The sequence below is a fragment of the Oncorhynchus keta genome, unplaced genomic scaffold (genome assembly GCF_023373465.1).
Source record: "Oncorhynchus keta strain PuntledgeMale-10-30-2019 unplaced genomic scaffold, Oket_V2 Un_contig_5434_pilon_pilon, whole genome shotgun sequence".
Lineage (NCBI taxonomy): Eukaryota > Metazoa > Chordata > Actinopteri > Salmoniformes > Salmonidae > Oncorhynchus > Oncorhynchus keta.
In genome coordinates this window covers 37424-55406 of record NW_026288291.1, presented here as the reverse complement: position 1 = coordinate 55406, position 17983 = coordinate 37424, and the positions used below count along the sequence as shown (strand labels likewise).

The 17983-nt window shown below is 44.0% G+C and overlaps 1 protein-coding gene across 37 annotated transcripts in view; it reads right to left on the bottom strand.

Annotated features, from left to right (window-relative positions):
• The window catches only part of LOC127925337 (polycomb protein suz12-A-like), a 47750-nt gene extending 37570 nt beyond the window's left edge, over positions 1-10180 (bottom strand). For all 37 annotated transcript variants that reach the window (XM_052510195.1, XM_052510196.1, XM_052510201.1 and 34 more), the window contains exons 1-4: positions 9915-10180; positions 8006-8052; positions 7413-7477; positions 664-732 (exon numbers count right to left, since the gene is read on the bottom strand). In XM_052510195.1, the coding sequence (XP_052366155.1) occupies positions 664-732; positions 7413-7477; positions 8006-8052; positions 9915-10116 (383 nt within the window). In that variant the 5' untranslated portion in view covers positions 10117-10180. The remainder of the gene's footprint in view (positions 1-663; positions 733-7412; positions 7478-8005; positions 8053-9914) is intronic.
• Between the last annotated feature and the right edge of the window lie 7803 nt (positions 10181-17983).

The window sequence follows — 17983 nt, the reverse complement described above, 5'->3', positions numbered from 1 at the left end:
TACTACCTACTTAATGAGTACCCATACTAACATACTGTATACTACCTATTTAATGAGTACCCATACTAACATACTGTATACTACCTACTGAATGAGTACCCATACTAACATACTGTATACTACCTACTTAATGAGTACCCATACTAACATACTGTATACTACCTACTTAATGAGTACCCATACTAACATACTGTATACTACATACTTAATGAATAGATACTATTAGTTCATTTTAGTATACTGTAAAAAACAGTATCCTTTCAGTTGAGCGTACTAGCTCTTCGCCTGTCTGCAGGAAGTTGATTCTGTTGCTATGCAACCTCTTGCCAGCTTGTTAGCATTACAAATAACTAGCTAGACATGTTACGACTTCGGGTGTGTTCATAAATTCAAATCTGGACTGCCAGAGTTGTGTTGTCAGATTGACCTTTTGTAAATTCAGAGCGTTGTCAGATTGTAAATTCAGAGTGTTTGGCTCTCAAAGTGTTAACCCTAGTGGGTTAACTGCCTGTTCAGGGGCAGAACGACAGATTGTCAGCTTGGGGATTTGAATTTGCAACCTTCTGGTTACTAGTCCAACGCTCTCACCACTAGGCTACCCAGCCGCCCCAGTTAGTGTGGTTAGTATCGGAACACAGCTCTGGAAGATAATGGTCTGTTTACCTGTGTGCCTTCTGCTCAGCCCTCTTCTTCTCCACTCTGTACAGCAGGTGATCCACCCTGGAGGACTTCCTGACACCCCCCCCAGAGAACCCCCCCAGGGTTAATAGACAGGACACACTGGGGATTTACACTGCATCTCTGAGGCTGTGTCCTCCTCCTCCTCCACACTTGTGTTGCATACTCCCCATCAAGGATTTAACCACGCTGGAAAAGTGCTCCACCCACTGCCCCACCCACTGCCCCACCCACTGCTCCTACAACCATCCAATGATGTTAAATTCATGACAGGAAGTGTGACAGTGGTCAGAGCTCAGTATCTGTACAGTAACATGCTATACATGACGTCAGAGCTCAGTGTCTGTACAGTAACATGCTATACATGACGTCAGAGCTCAGTGTCTGTACAGTAACATGCTATACATGACATCAGAGCTCAGTGTCTGTTCAGTAACATGCTATACATGACGTCAGAGCTCAGTGTCTGTTCAGTAACATGCTATACATGACGTCAGAGCTCAGTGTCTGTACAGTAACATGCTATACATGACGTCAGAGCTCAGTGTCTGTACAGTAACATGCTATACATGACGTCAGAGCTCAGTGTCTGTTCAGTAACATGCTATACATGACGTCAGAGCTCAGTGGCTGTTCAGTAACATGCTATACATGACATCAGAGCTCAGTGTCTGTTCAGTAACATGCTATACATGACATCAGAGCTCAGTGTCTGTTCAGTAACATGCTATACATGACATCAGAGCTCAGTGTCTGTTCAGTAACATGCTATACATGACATCAGAGCTCAGTGTCTGTTCAGTAACATGCTATACATGACGTCAGAGCTCAGTGTCTGTTCAGTAACATGCTATACATGACGTCAGAGCTCAGTGTCTGTTCAGTAACATGCTATACATGACGTCAGAGCTCAGTGTCTGTACAGTAACATGCTATACATGACGTCAGAGCTCAGTGTCTGTTCAGTAACATGCTATACATGACGTCAGAGCTCAGTGTCTGTACAGTAACATGCTATACATGACATCAGAGCTCAGTGTCTGTTCAGTAACATGCTATACATGACATCAGAGCTCAGTGGCTGTTCAGTAACATGCTATACATGACGTCAGAGCTCAGTGGCTGTTCAGTAACATGCTATACATGACGTCAGAGCTCAGTGTCTGTACAGTAACATGCTATACATGACATCAGAGCTCAGTGTCTGTTCAGTAACATGCTATACATGACGTCAGAGCTCAGTGTCTGTACAGTAACATGCTATACATGATGTCAGAGCTCAGTGTCTGTTCAGTAACATGCTATACATGACGTCAGAGCTCAGTGTCTGTACAGTAACATGCTATACATGACATCAGAGCTCAGTGGCTGTTCAGTAACATGCTATACATGACGTCAGAGCTCAGTGTCTGTACAGTAACATGCTATACATGACGTCAGAGCTCAGTGGTTGTACAGTAACATGCTATACATGACGTCAGAGCTCAGTGGCTGTACAGTAACATGCTATACATGACGTCAGAGCTCAGTGTCTGTACAGTAACATGCTATACATGACATCAGAGCTCAGTGTCTGTACAGTAACATGCTATACATGATGTCAGAGCTCAGTGTCTGTTCAGTAACATGCTATACATGACGTCAGAGCTCAGTGGCTGTTCAGTAACATGCTATACATGACGTCAGAGCTCAGTGTCTGTACAGTAACATGCTATACATGATGTCAGAGCTCAGTGGCTGTTCAGTAACATGCTATACATGACGTCAGAGCTCAGTGTCTGTTCAGTAACATGCTATACATGACGTCAGAGCTCAGTGGCTGTACAGTAACATGCTATACATGACGTCAGAGCTCAGTGTCTGTTCAGTAACATGCTATACATGACGTCAGAGCTCAGTGTCTGTACAGTAACATGCTATACATGACGTCAGAGCTCAGTGGCTGTACAGTAACATGCTATACATGACATCAGAGCTCAGTGTCTGTACAGTAACATGCTATACATGACGTCAGAGCTCAGTGTCTGTACAGTAACATGCTATACATGACGTCAGAGCTCAGTGTCTGTACAGTAACATGCTATACATGATGTCAGAGCTCAGTGTCTGTTCAGTAACATGCTATACATGACGTCAGAGCTCAGTGTCTGTACAGTAACATGCTATACATGACATCAGAGCTCAGTGTCTGTACAGTAACATGCTATACATGACGTCAGAGCTCAGGCTCTGTGCTTCACAGCTCTGTATGGGTTTTGACTGACAGCCGTTATGAACTAGAGCCCCGCACGTGACCAGAAGTTGTCCCCATCCCTGCCCCTAATTGGGCAACTTTTGTAAATGTTTTGTTGACCGAGTGAAGGAAATGCTGTGAATGAAGAGGACTCAAATGTATTTATAAAGATGAGACGTTGAGGACTATAATAAATACTGCTTTGATGTGATACAAGCAAACCAATCATTTCCATGTGATAAAACTCATGTCATATACACAGTGTCAACACATTCCAGGATGACATGGCGTCATACCCTGGGTTGTTCTGTTCAGAATGGGTGTGTCACCTCGGCACACGCACCAGAATGCCCTCACGACTCCTTCCTACAGGCACCAGAATGCCCTCACGACTCCTTCCTACAGGCACCAGAATGCCCTCACGACTCCTTCCTACAGGCACCAGAATGCCCTCACGACTCCTTCCTACAGGCACCAGAATGCCCTCACGACTCCTTCCTACAGGCACCAGAATGCCCTCACGACTCCTTCCTACAGGCACCAGAATGCCCTCACGACTCCTTCCTACAGGCACCAGAATGCCCTCACGACTCCTTCCTACAGGCACCAGAATGCCCTCACGACTCCTTCCTACAGGCACCAGAATGCCCTCACGACTCCTTCCTACAGGCACCAGAATGCCCTCACGACTCCTTCCTACAGGCACCAGAATGCCCTCACGACTCCTTCCTACAGGCACCAGAATGCCCTCACGACTCCTTCCTACAGGCACCAGAATGCCCTCACGACTCCTTCCTACAGGCACCAGAATGCCCTCACGACTCCTTCCTACAGGCACCAGAATGCCCTCACGACTCCTTCCTACAGGCACCAGAATGCCCTCACGACTCCTTCCTACAGGCACCAGAATGCCCTCACGACTCCTTCCTACAGGCACCAGAATGCCCTCACGACTCCTTCCTACAGGCACCAGAATGCCCTCACGACTCCTTCCTACAGGCACCAGAATGCCCTCTCGACTCCTTCCTACAGGCACCAGAATGCCCTCACGACTCCTTCCTACAGGCACCAGAATGCCCTCACGACTCCTTCCTACAGGCACCAGAATGCCCTCACGACTCCTTCCTACAGGCACCAGAATGCCCTCACGACTCCTTCCTACAGGCACCAGAATGCCCTCACGACTCCTTCCTACAGGCACCAGAATGCCCTCACGACTCCTTCCTACAGGCACCAGAATGCCCTCACGACTCCTTCCTACAGGCACCAGAATGCCCTCACGACTCCTTCCTACAGGCACCAGAATGCCCTCACGACTCCTTCCTACAGGCACCAGAATGCCCTCACGACTCCTTCCTACAGGCACCAGAATGCCCTCACGACTCCTTCCTACAGGCACCAGAACGCCCTCACGACTCCTTCCTACAGGCACCAGAACGCCCTCACGACTCCTTCCTACAGGCACCAGAACGCCCTCACGACTCCTTCCTACAGGCACCAGAATGCCCTCACGACTCCTTCCTACAGGCACCAGAATGCCCTCACGACTCCTTCCTACAGGCACCAGAATGCCCTCACGACTCCTTCCTACAGGCACCAGAATGCACTCACGACTCCTTCCTACAGGCACCAGAATGCACTCACGACTCCTTCCTACAGGCACCAGAATGCCCTCACGACTCCTTCCTACAGGCACCAGAATGCCCTCACGACTCCTTCCTACAGGCACCAGAATGCCCTCACGACTCCTTCCTACAGGCACCAGAATGCCCTCACGACTCCTTCCTACAGGCACCAGAATGCACTCACGACTCCTTCCTACAGGCACCAGAATGCACTCACGACTCCTTCCTACAGGCACCAGAATGCACTCACGACTCCTTCCTACAGGCACCAGAATGCACTCACGATTCCTTCCTACAGGCACCAGAATTACCATCAGCTTCCCTGAATTGCCTTGTGAAAGCTTAACATCGTATTTTATAACTTAGCTAGGTCATGTTGACCATAGAACAAGCTTTCAAATGATGCCCATCGATTTACAATAGAGCGTTTTTGGATTGTGTAAACAACAACAGTAATAGTATGATGGAGGAGATGCAGGGTTGTGTTCCTAACAAAACAACAAGTGTGCTTTGCTCTAGTTCCTCAACGGCACCGAGAGGAGAGATTTTAAAAAAGCACCTTGTAGTTGACTTCTTTGAGACATAAAAGTGCATTGAAATGACTTAGGAACTGTGAACACTTTGGAGAGGTGTGTGGACACTTGGATACACCAGTTAATCCTGTGTTGAAAAAAGTTTGTCTTATGTTGCACCTCCAACACATAGGAATAGTATCATGTTCCTGAATTTATTCAGAGTATTTTCAGATTTCATTATCAACATATGCAGAGAAAAGTACAGTAAATGTCAAATGTACATAACATGTTTGGATTTGCCTTGTGGGAAAGGAAAAGTCACCTAGTCAGTTGTCCAACTGAATGACTTCAACTGAAATATGTCTTCCGCATTTAACCCAACCCCTCTGAATCAGAGAGGTGCGGAGGGCTGCTTTAAATCGACAGGGGCGGAGGGCTGCTTTAAATCGACAGGGGCGGAGGGCTGCTTTAATCGACAGGGGGCGGAGGGCTGCTTTTAAATCGACAGGGGGCGGAGGGCTGCTTTAAATCGACAGGGGGCGGAGGGCTGCTTTAAATCGACAGGGGGCGGAGGGCTGCTTTAAATCGACAGGGGGCGGAGGGCTGCTTTAAATCGACAGGGGCGGAGGGCTGCTTTAAATCGACAGGGGGCGGAGGGCTGATTTAATCGACAGCCACATTGTCGGCGCTCGGGGAACAGTGGGTTAACTGCCTTGCTCAGGGGCAGAACGACAGATTTAGACCTTGTCAGCTCTGGGATTCGATGGCCCAAAGCTCTAACCACTAGGCTACCTACCTGTCAGGTGAACTGTTGTGTCCTCACCTTTAGTCTAATCATTTCCCCATAATCTCCTAACTGTTCCGTTTTGATAGTTGCCATGGTTATACATTTGCTTTTCATATTTATTCTGTAAGAAACATTTTCAATTAAGGAGGGTGTTCCAGCATTAAGAAGTAATTTGAGGGAATTTGGCAGGGCTAGGTGGGATGACATCACTTCAGGTTGTATTAGTATTGCTGGTGACGGTAGGGGGCAAACATATGATTCTAGATATCACTATAATCAAGAAGAACTCAGGGACCCAAATATCACTATAATCAAACGATATGCAAAACAGCTAATATAACTAAACACACCGTTTCTCATCTACATAGAGAAAGATATAGCCATTAGCCAACCAGCCAACATGTACGTTGTCTCATTTCAGCAGACGATGGTCCTGTGTGGTTCAGTTAGGAAGAGTGCGCAGCGCTAGCAACAATGGTCCTGTGTGGTTCAGTTAGGAAGAGTGCAGCGCTAGCAACAATGGTCCTGTGTGGTTCAGTTAGGAAGAGTGCAGCGCTAGCAACAATGGTCCTGTGTGGTTCAGTTAGGAAGAGTGCAGCGCTAGCAACAAGGTTGATTTTCAATTCCCACAGGGATTACTGGTTTTCAAGAGCATCAAATCTGTGATGATGCATCATGGGTAAATTGATCTACAAATAATAAATGAGTAGTTATATGATTCAAGGTGATTTGTAGATCAGTCAATCTGTAGTCACCTGCCACGTTGAACAAGTCCATAGACATACAGATGTATGTCTACATTACATCACTCAGTGAAACAGCAGGGGCAGCCCCCTCCTACACTATGCAGCCACATGGCGGTTGGCCCTCTGTTTAAGATAACAGCATACTGAACCACACACACACACACACACTCTCCCCTGCAGTAATCCAACAGGGTTTAACCCTACCAACTCTTCAGGTTCTGAAGTCGTCGGGTTCACGGTCATTATGTCTGCTGCTCATGTCGGCTATTTAAAAGACTGGAAACTCATCAAACTAGCTTCGTTAGTATGCAGAGAATGCCTAACATGTCAATGTACATGTGAAAGCATTTAACAGATAGAATCAACACCTTCATGCAGGTGTAAGAATACGTAGAAGATAAATACACAACGCAGAGTTTGAGAGGAGAGGACGAGAGTACTAAAAACAAAATATAATACTAAAAACGGTCAATAGGGAATTGTCAATGTAAATAGGAGTTGGTTTTCAGTTCAACAGCCGTTTAAAATGTGTGGAATGTCACTCCTGAACTCAGAGCTTCGTTCTGTACAGTCCGGAGCAGGATACTGGTTATTTGGCCATTGGCCCAGTCATACTGCAAGGACTTTTGATTGGTCAACCCTAGGCTATAAAACAGCATCCTGTTCCTTTGTACGGGGGAGAAAAGCTGAGAGAGGAGACTGAACATCTACCTCCCAACATAACATCTTGATTTGTCCTTCTCAAATAAACCTATTTTTCCTCCCCTTGATTTGCTGTGGAGTTTGTGTTATTGAAGAATAACCTAAATGGCTAACGCAGGTTTTTACCGTTTGGCGTTTGTTCTGGAGTTTCTGTGGGACATGTAGGTGAGGGTTCTGTGCAGAAATATGGGCTGAAAATACAACAAAATGACAAGGGGAAAAAAATATTAGAAATCTGCACTTTGACAGATTGTCCAATGACCAAACAGATTGTCCAATGACCAAACAGATTGTCCAATGACCAAACAGATTGTCCAATGACCAAACAGATTGTCCAATGACCAAACAGATTGTCCAATGACCAAACAGATTGTCCAATGACCAAAAGAAGGACATTCTATCTAGTGGAACTGTGCAGCGCATCAAAACTTTACCATCTTCAAAACAGACATCATTAACCAGCCATGTTACAGCTGGTTCAAGGTAAGTCTTTATCTGCTCAACAGAATGCTATTCTAGAGGTACATTAAATGGTTACCATCTTCAAAACAGACATCATTAACCAGCCATGTTACAGCTGGTTCAAAGTAAGTCTTTATCTGCTCAACAGAATGCTATTCTAGGAGGTACATTAAATGGTTACCATCTTCAAAACAGACACACAATTAGAGGCCACAGACAGTAAAGAATGACAGGTGCTGAGAAGGTTTCCAACGTACCGCTATCAAGTTCCTTGTTCTGAGAAACCTGTAGATCTGGGTCGGTTCTGGAAACACAATAGACTGGTTGAACATTCACTAAGTTCACAGTTAATTACATTGACAATAACATTATACATTATATTGATAACAACAGACTATTTATCCTAGAAGGGTAATTATTGTTGGCTTTGAAACTGACACTGGGTCAACATTTATTAGCTTACAGTAAATTACTTTACATAAACAACAATCTTATTGTATACTCGTTCAGACAGTAGAGTATTGTTCAGTTCATTAGAGTTCAGTACAGTAGAGTATAATGCAGTACAATAGAGTATCGTTCAGTACAGTATAGTTCGGTAGAAGATAGTTCAGTTCAGTAGAGGATAGTGCAGGATTGTATAGTTCAGAACAGTATAGTTCAGTTCAGTATAGTTCAGTTCAGTAGAGGATAGTTCCGTATAGTATAGTTCCGTATAGTATAGTTCCATATAGTATAGTTCATTCAGTAGAGTAGAGGATAGTTCAGTACAGTAGAGTATAGAGTTCAGTACAGTAGAGTATAGTTCCATATAGTATAGTTCAGTACAGTGCAGTAAATGATAGCGTACTCAACTAGTGTGCTCTACTGTATACTGTATGTAACTATACCTTTCTTTACTGTACTCTACTGTCCAAACATGTGAATCCAACTGTGGTTTGTGACTATTATAATTTCCAATTGTAGCCAATTCAATTGCAGAAATTCTGTTACCGATTGTTCTGAAATTCTGTTACCGATTTGATGACGGGATTTGGAGTTGTAATCACTTAATAATTCGTAAACAAAATGTACGTTAGTAAAAACACTCTAGCTAATGTGGGTTTTTGATAACGGAATGTCAAGGCACAAGGGAATGTTTTCTTAAACTTACAGAAGGCAGAAACACTTCCCCAAAACAAAATATAAGGGTTGATTTTAGGAGTCTTCACTTCCAACATGGTTGTGTTTTAATGTATTTATAAAACATTTTAATACTTTCTAAGACCCCTTTTCCATATGTTTGGCCAGAAATCAAAACCTTTGCTTATTCCTAATTTTTAGGATGGGAAATGGTTGAAAAAAAAATATATATATATACACACACACACACCTTTACATTTTTCACAAATATAGACTTCCCATTGTTGGTGATCATGGGTCCCTTTAACATGGAAGTGACCCTATACATATTTATGTGTGTGGCATTAATAAATCAATCAAATGTATTTATAAAGCCCTTCTTACATCAGCTGATGTCACAAAGTGCTGTACAGAAACCCAGCCTAAAACCCCAAACAGAAAGCAATGCAGGTGTAGAAGCACGTTAGTTAGTACACAGTTGCTAACATGCTGTGTTGCCATGCTATGTTGTCTTTAGTTCTCTCTTTATGGACTGTTGTGTTGTCTCTCGTCGTGATGTGTGTTTGGTCCTATATTTTTATTTTAATCCCAGCCCCCGTCCACGCAGGGGGCCTTTTGCCTTTTGGTAGGCCGTCAATGTAAATAAGAATTTGTTCTTCATTAGTTAAAGGTTCAAATAAAAACAGATTTCAAAGGCAGCACATGCTCATTTCTTAAAGTAGTTCTGGCACATGTAATCTCTTCAGAGGAGGAAGTAAGCAAACACGTGGTAAAATAAATTAACTACAGTAGTTAGCTATAAATCTAAAATAGGGTCAGATTTCTTTGTATTACTGATGACTGTCAAATCATGTTGTCAGATGCTTTGAAGTTGACGTCTTTCTGGTGAAATGTGGTTATAATTTTGTTTTTCGAAAGATGCCTCACAAGGGACACTACTATTTAAACTAGATTAAATAGAGATTGGCATTTACAATCAATCTAGCAATAAAAAGACAACTAATCACGCAACAACATTATATGACGACAATGACAGCAACTCACTTTCAAATGCCTGCAAGAACAACTCATGATCGGCTTGAACCAGTTCCATTTTCGGCTTCTTGGCTGCGGGCGTCACAAGTGCAGTTGTCTGGTGGTGGTAGACACGGCCGTTCGCTCTGCCGCCACCGGTACCAACGTATCCCACAGCGGGACCCGATACGTTGTTGCCGCCGTCAGAAGAACCGTGCTTCTGGGGAGACATGGCCCCGGAAATACTAAATGTCCCAGGTATATTCCAAATATGGAAGAAAAAAATGTCAAGTCCTTTGTCAAAACAAAGAGTAACGTTACCAAAAACGAGCAAGCTGAAGCTAGCCAGGCGGTGTTAGCCAGCAAAGTTAGCTAGCTATCTTCTTGTCAAATTCATGGAATAAACATTAGACTTGTTGTAGAAATGCATTGTTTGTTGGCTAGAAAAAAAGGTCGTGAGAGAAACTATTTCGATTAAATCGCAAGGACGCACGAAATTAGAGAAGTTAGCAAGCACCCGGCACGTTCACCTAGCTATCTCCGTGTAGCTATGTTTCCTACTGAACGTCAGTTAGCTAGTTATGCTAACCCCGAGCTAGCTTGTTAGCTGGACCTGCTGTAGATATCACAACAAATAAGGTGAGTTGGAAAGATGCCATGAAATAATGCTAGCTAGGCTAGCCGCTATGTCGGTTTGGTAAAGCTACAAAACTCTTCGCAAATGAACCATTTAGTACAATTTTCCTGATAGCTTCTAGGAAACAGTCAAATTGACCGTTTTTTTTCCTCCACATATCAGGCATAAACTCCCTGAACTCGATAATTCAAATGGTGACTTGAAAGCAACCGCCCTCACAGATCCTAGCCGAATCAGAGGCGTTGTTTGGAGAAGTGAGAGTTGTGATTGGTGCGAATCATCACGGGTTGGCAGATGACGTTCGGTAGAGAAACGTTTGCCATTCACACGCAGTCATTACTAGTTACCACAGCCACAAAGTCAGAAGGCCCGCCTATCCGACCAATCAGATGAGGGAGAGTGATGACGCATTTTCCGTTTCGCGGGAAACGCCTAATTTTAGAAATGGCGTATCTGGAGTTCACGTTTGAGGGCCAATGGTGCTTTCAAGACAACTGGGAACTGGGAAAAGTGAGGTCAGTGATCTTCGGATTGGAAAGTCGGAGCTCAAGAAAAGATGCCAGAGTTCCCGACTTGGACAACCTTTCAAAGCAAATTTTGTTCCAAGTCAGAGATCGTTTCTTTTCTCAACTTCCCAGTTGGCAACATCACTCAAATTTATAACACTGAGAAAGGCCACAAGTTTTGGGGGAAAAAAATGGAAAGTTGTCTTTTCTATTTTAGATGGTAGCTAACTTTTGCTAGTCTCATCTAAAATGAGCTCGCTAGCTAGCATAAATATTGATGGGAAACCGAGACTTTTCTGAAGCCTTTGGGGCTTTCACCAAATCATGCTGAAAAAAACATGAATTATGCAAATCTTTTAACAATATGCACATTAATGACATCTGCTGGTCAGCAATGAAAAGCAGCATTTGATGTTCATATAGACGTTTTTTTCCCCACGCGGGGAAAAACATGAGGAGCCTCCTATCAATTACCGTACAGTTTGTACCTTCCATCATGCTTCCCTTTTTTGCGGTGAATCCTTTTTTTGTTGCTATTAAAAACAGTGATTCTATGGCATTATTTAGGTTGAAGCTTATACTTAACCAAATACAAATAATAGTTTGAACAACAATGTGCTGAAAGTGTGTTGTCACATAAAACGATTTTCTAAATAATTTGCCTTGGCTGGGATTCGACCCCATTCCCTGGTTACGGTCCCTGAGACCCCCGACTCCACCTGCGGAGCTGCTGTTCAGGTGATGCTAGAAAAACTCCTGTCTACATTGTAAGTTGTCCAGTAGAGATGGGTGTTTTTGAGGAGTATTTGTCTCCACTCACACAGGAGTAATAAAGGCCCAGAGCACAATTTATTTGATATGAATACTTTTTTTAAATTGTGATTTTTCAGGTGGTGCTGCAGCAGCCCCAGCACCCCTACTTCCTGTGTCTATGCCTACAAGCCTTTCATTGTAATAGTAATATATCGTACCTTCAACAGATGCACAGCCGTTGGCAGGAAAACAACGCAGTTGAGAGAGCAAACGTCTCCCATTCAATGGTGTTGCCTTTCAAGAAGGAACAGTGATGCCGAAACATTGGTGGTCTACCCAATACATTACTCTGAGGTGGTCTACCTAATACATTACTCTGAGGTGGTCTACCCAATACATTACTCTGAGGTGGTCTACCCAATACATTACTCTGAGGTGGTCTAGCCAATACATTACTCTGAGGTGGTCTACCCAATACATTACTCTGAGGTGGTCTACCCAATACATTACTCTGAGGTGGTCTACCCAATACATTACTCTGAGGTGGTCTACCCAATACATTACTCTGAGGTGGTCTACCCAATACATTACTCTGAGGTGGTCTACCCAATACATTACTCTGAGGTGGTCTACCCAATACATTACTCTGAGGTGGTCTACCCAATACATTACTCTGAGGTGGTCTACCCAATACATTACTCTGAGGTGGTCTACCCAATACATTACCCTGAGGTGGTCTACCCAGTACATTACTCTGAGGTGGTCTACCCAATACATTACTCTGAGGTGGTCTACCCAATACATTACTCTGAGGTGGTCTACCCAATACATTACTCTGAGGTGGTCTACCCAATACATTACTCTGAGGTGGTCTACCCAATACATTACTCTGAGGTGGTCTACCCAATACATTACTCTGAGGTGGTCTACCCAATACATTACTCTGAGGTGGTCTACCCAATACATTACTCTGAGGTGGTCTATCCAATACATTACTCTGAGGTGGTCTACCCAATACATTACTCTGAGGTGGTCTACCCAATACATTACTCTGAGGTGGTCTACCCAATACATTACTCTGAGGTGGTCTACCCAATACATTACTCTGAGGTGGTCTACCCAATACATTACCCTGAGGTGGTCTACCCAATACATTACTCTGAGGTGGTCTACCCAATACATTACCCTGAGGTGGTCTACCCAGTACATTACTCTGAGGTGGTCTACCCAATACATTACTCTGAGGTGGTCTACCCAATACATTACTCTGAGGTGGTCTACCCAATACATTACTCTGAGGTGGTCTACCCAATACATTACTCTGAGGTGGTCTACCCAATACATTACTCTGAGGTGGTCTAATACATTACCTGATACATTACTCTGAGGTGGTCTACCCAATACATTACTCTGAGGTGGTCTACCCAATACATTACTCTGAGGTGGTCTATCCAATACATTACTCTGAGGTGGTCTATCCAATACATTACTCTGAGGTGGTCTACCCAATACATTACTCTGAGGTGGTCTACCCAATACATTACTCTGAGGTGGTCTACCCAATACATTACTCTGAGATGGTCTACCCAATACATTACTGGGAGGTGGTCTACCCAATACATTACTCTGAGGTGGTCTACCCAATACATTACCCTGAGGTGGTCTACCCAATACATTACTCTGAGGTGGTCTACCCAATACATTACCCTGAGGTGGTCTACCCAATACATTACTCTGAGGTGGTCTACCCAATACATTACTCTGAGGTGGTCTACCCAATACATTACTCTGAGGTGGTCTACCCAATACATTACCCTGAGGTGGTCTACCCAATACATTACTCTGAGGTGGTCTACCCAATACATTACTCTGAGGTGGTCTACCCAATACATTACTCTGAGGTGGTCTACCCAATACATTACTCTGAGGTGGTCTACCCAATACATTACTCTGAGGTGGTCTACCCAATACATTACTCTGAGGTGGTCTACCCAATACATTACTCTGAGGTGGTCTACCTACAATACATTACTCTGAGGTGGTCTACCCAATACATTACTCTGAGGTGGTCTACCCAATACATTACTCTGAGGTGGTCTACCCAATACATTACTCTGAGGTGGTCTACCCAATACATTACTCTGAGGTGGTCTACCCAATACATTACTCTGAGGTGGTCTACCCAATACATTACTCTGAGGTGGTCTACCCAATACATTACTCTGAGGTGGTCTACCCAATACATTACTCTGAGGTGGTCTACCCAATACATTACTCTGAGGTGGTCTACCCAATACATTACTCTGAGGTGGTCTACCCAATACATTACTCTGAGGTGGTCTACCCAATACATTACTCTGAGGTGGTCTACCCAATACATTACTCTGAGGTGGTCTACCCATTACTCTGACATTACTCTGAGGTGGTCTACCCAATACATTACTCTGAGGTGGTCTACCCAATACATTACTCTGAGGTGGTCTACCCAATACATTACTCTGAGGTGGTCTACCCAATACATTACTCTGAGGTGGTCTACCCAATACATTACTCTGAGGTGGTCTACCCAATACATTACTCTGAGGTGGTCTACCCAATACATTACTCTGAGGTGGTCTACCCAATACATTACTCTGAGGTGGTCTACCCAATACATTACTCTGGTGGTCTACCCAATACATTACTCTGAGGTGGTCTACCCAATACATTACTCTGAGGTGGTCTACCCAATACATTACTCTGAGGTGGTCTACCCAATACATTACTCTGAGGTGGTCTACCCAATACATTACTCTGAGGTGGTCTACCCAATACATTACTGAGGTGGTCTGAGGTGGTCTACCCAATACATTACTCTGAGGTGGTCTACCCAATACATTACCCTGAGGTGGTCTACCCAATACATTACTCTGAGGTGGTCTACCCAATACATTACTCTGAGGTGGTCTACCCAATACATTACTCTGAGGTGGTCCCAGCCCAATACATTACTCTGAGGTGGTCTACCCAATACATTACTCTGAGGTGGTCTACCCAATACATTACTCTGAGGTGGTCTACCCAATACATTACTCTGAGGTGGTCTACCCAATACATTACTCTGAGGTGGTCTACCCAATACATTACTCTGAGGTGGTCTACCCAATACATTACTCTGAGGTGGTCTACCCAATACATTACTCTGAGGTGGTCTACCCAATACATTACTCTGAGGTGGTCTACCCAATTACTCTGACTATTACATTACTCTGAGGTGGTCTACCCAATACATTACTCTGAGGTGGTCTACCCAATACATTACTCTGAGGTGGTCTACCCAATACATTACTCTGAGGTGGTCTACCCAATACATTACTTACTGAGGTGGTCTACCCAATACATTACTCTGAGGTGGTCTACCCAATACATTACTCTGAGGTGGTTTACCCAATACATTACTCTGAGGTGGTCTACCCAATACATTACTCTGAGGTGGTCTACCCAATACATTACTCTGAGGTGGTCTACCCAATACATTACTCTGAGGTGGTCTACCCAATACATTACTCTGAGGTGGTCTACCCAATACATTACTCTGAGGTGGTCTACCCAATACATTACTCTGAGGTGGTCTACCCAATACATTACTCTGAGGTGGTCTACCCAATACATTACTCTGAGGTGGTCTACCCAATACATTACTCTGAGGTGGTCTACCCAATACATTACTCTGAGGTGGTCTACCCAATACATTACTCTGAGGTGGTCTACCCAATACATTACTCTGAGGTGGTCTACCCAATACATTACTCTGAGGTGGTCTACCCAATACATTACTCTGAGGTGGTCTACCCAATACATTACTCTGAGGTGGTCTACCCAATACATTACTGGGAGGTGGTCTACCCAATACATTACTCTGAGGTGGTCTATCCAATACATTAATTACTCTGAGGTGGTCTACCCAATACATTACTCTGAGGTGGTCTACCCAATACATTACTCTGAGGTGGTCTATCCAATACATTACTCTGAGGTGGTCTACCCAATACATTACTCTGAGGTGGTCTACCCAGTACATTACTCTGAGGTGGTCTACCCAATACATTACTCTGAGGTGGTCTATCCAATACATTACTCTGAGGTGGTCTACCAATACATTATTACTCTGAGGTGGTCTACCCAATACATTACTCTGAGGTGGTCTATCCAATACATTACTCTAGGTGGTCTACCCAATACATTACTCTGAGGTGGTCTATCCAATACATTACTCTGAGGTGGTCTACCCAATACATTACTCTGAGGTGGTCTACCCAATACATTACTCTGAGGTGGTCTACCCACTACATTACTCTGAGGTGGTCTACCCAATACATTACTCTGAGGTGGTCTACCCAATACATTACTCTGAGGTGGTCTACCCAATACATTACTCTGAGGTGGTCTACCCAATACCTCTGAATACATTACTCTGAGGTGGTCTACCCAATACATTACTCTGAGGTGGTCTACCCAGTACATTACTCTGAGGTGGTCTACCCAATACATTACTCTGAGGTGGTCTACCCAATACATTACTCTGAGGTGGTCTACCCAATACATTACTCTGAGGTGGTCTACCCAATACATTACTCTGAGGTGGTCTACCCAATACATTACTCTGAGGTGGTCTACCCAATACATTACTGGGAGGTGGTCTACCCAATACATTACTCTGAGGTGGTCTACCCAATACATTACTCTGAGGTGGTCTACCCAATACATTACTCTGAGGTGGTCTACCCAATACATTACTCTGAGGTGGTCTACCCAATACATTACTCTGAGGTGGTCTACCCAATACATTACTCTGAGGTGGTCTACCTCTGAGGTGGTCTACATTACTCTGAGGTGGTCTACCCAATACATTACTCTGAGGTGGTCTACCCAATACATTACTCTGAGGTGGTCTACCCAATACATTACTCTGAGGTGGTCTACACATTACTCTGAGGTGGTCTACCCAATACATTACTCTGAGGTGGTCTACCCAATACATTACTCTGAGGTGGTCTACCCAATACATTACTCTGAGGTGGTCTACCCAATACATTACTCTGAGGTGGTCTACCCAATACATTACTCTGGGAGGTGGTCTACCCAATACATTACTCTGAGGTGGTCTACCCAATACATTACTCTGAGGTGGTCTACCCAATACATTACTCTGAGGTGGTCTACCCAATACATTACTCTGAGGTGGTCTACCCAATACATTACTCTGAGGTGGTCTACCCAATACATTACTCTGAGGTGGTCTATCCAATACATTACTCTGAGGTGGTCTACCCAATACATTACTCTGAGGTGGTCTACCCAATACATTACTCTGAGGTGGTCTACCCAATACATTACTCTGAGGTGGTCTACCCAATACATTACTCTGAGGTGGTCTACCCAATACATTACTCTGAGGTGGTCTACCCAATACATTACTCTGAGGTGGTCTATCCAATACATTACTCTGAGGCCAATCATTACTCTGACCCAATACATTACTCTGAGGTGGTCTACCCAATACATTACTCTGAGGTGGTCTACCCAATACATTACTCTGAGGTGGTCTACCCAATACATTACTCTGAGGTGGTCTACCCAATACATTACTCTGAGGTGGTCTACCCAATACATTACTCTGAGGTGGTCTACCCAATACATTACTCTGAGGTGGTCTACCCAATACATTACCCTGAGGTGGTCTACCCAATACATTACTCTGAGGTGGTCTACCCAATACATTACTCTGAGGTGGTCTACCCAATACATTACTCTGAGGTGGTCTACCCAATACATTACTCTGAGGTGGTCTACCCAATACATTACTCTGAGGTGGTCTACCCAATACATTACTCTGAGGTGGTCTACCCAATACATTACTCTGAGGTGGTCTACCCAATACATTACTCTGAGGTGGTCTATCCAATACATTACTCTAGGTGGTCTATCCAATACATTACTCTAGGTGGTCTACCCAATACATTACTCTGAGGTGGTCTACCCAATACATTACTCTGAGGTGGTCTACCCAGTACATTACTCTGAGATGGTCTACCCAATACATTACTGGGAGGTGGTCTACCCAATACATTACGCTGAGCTTCTATATACAGTTGAAGTCGGAAGTTTACATACACTTAGGTTGGAGTCATTAAAACTTGTTTTTAAACCACTCCACAAATTTT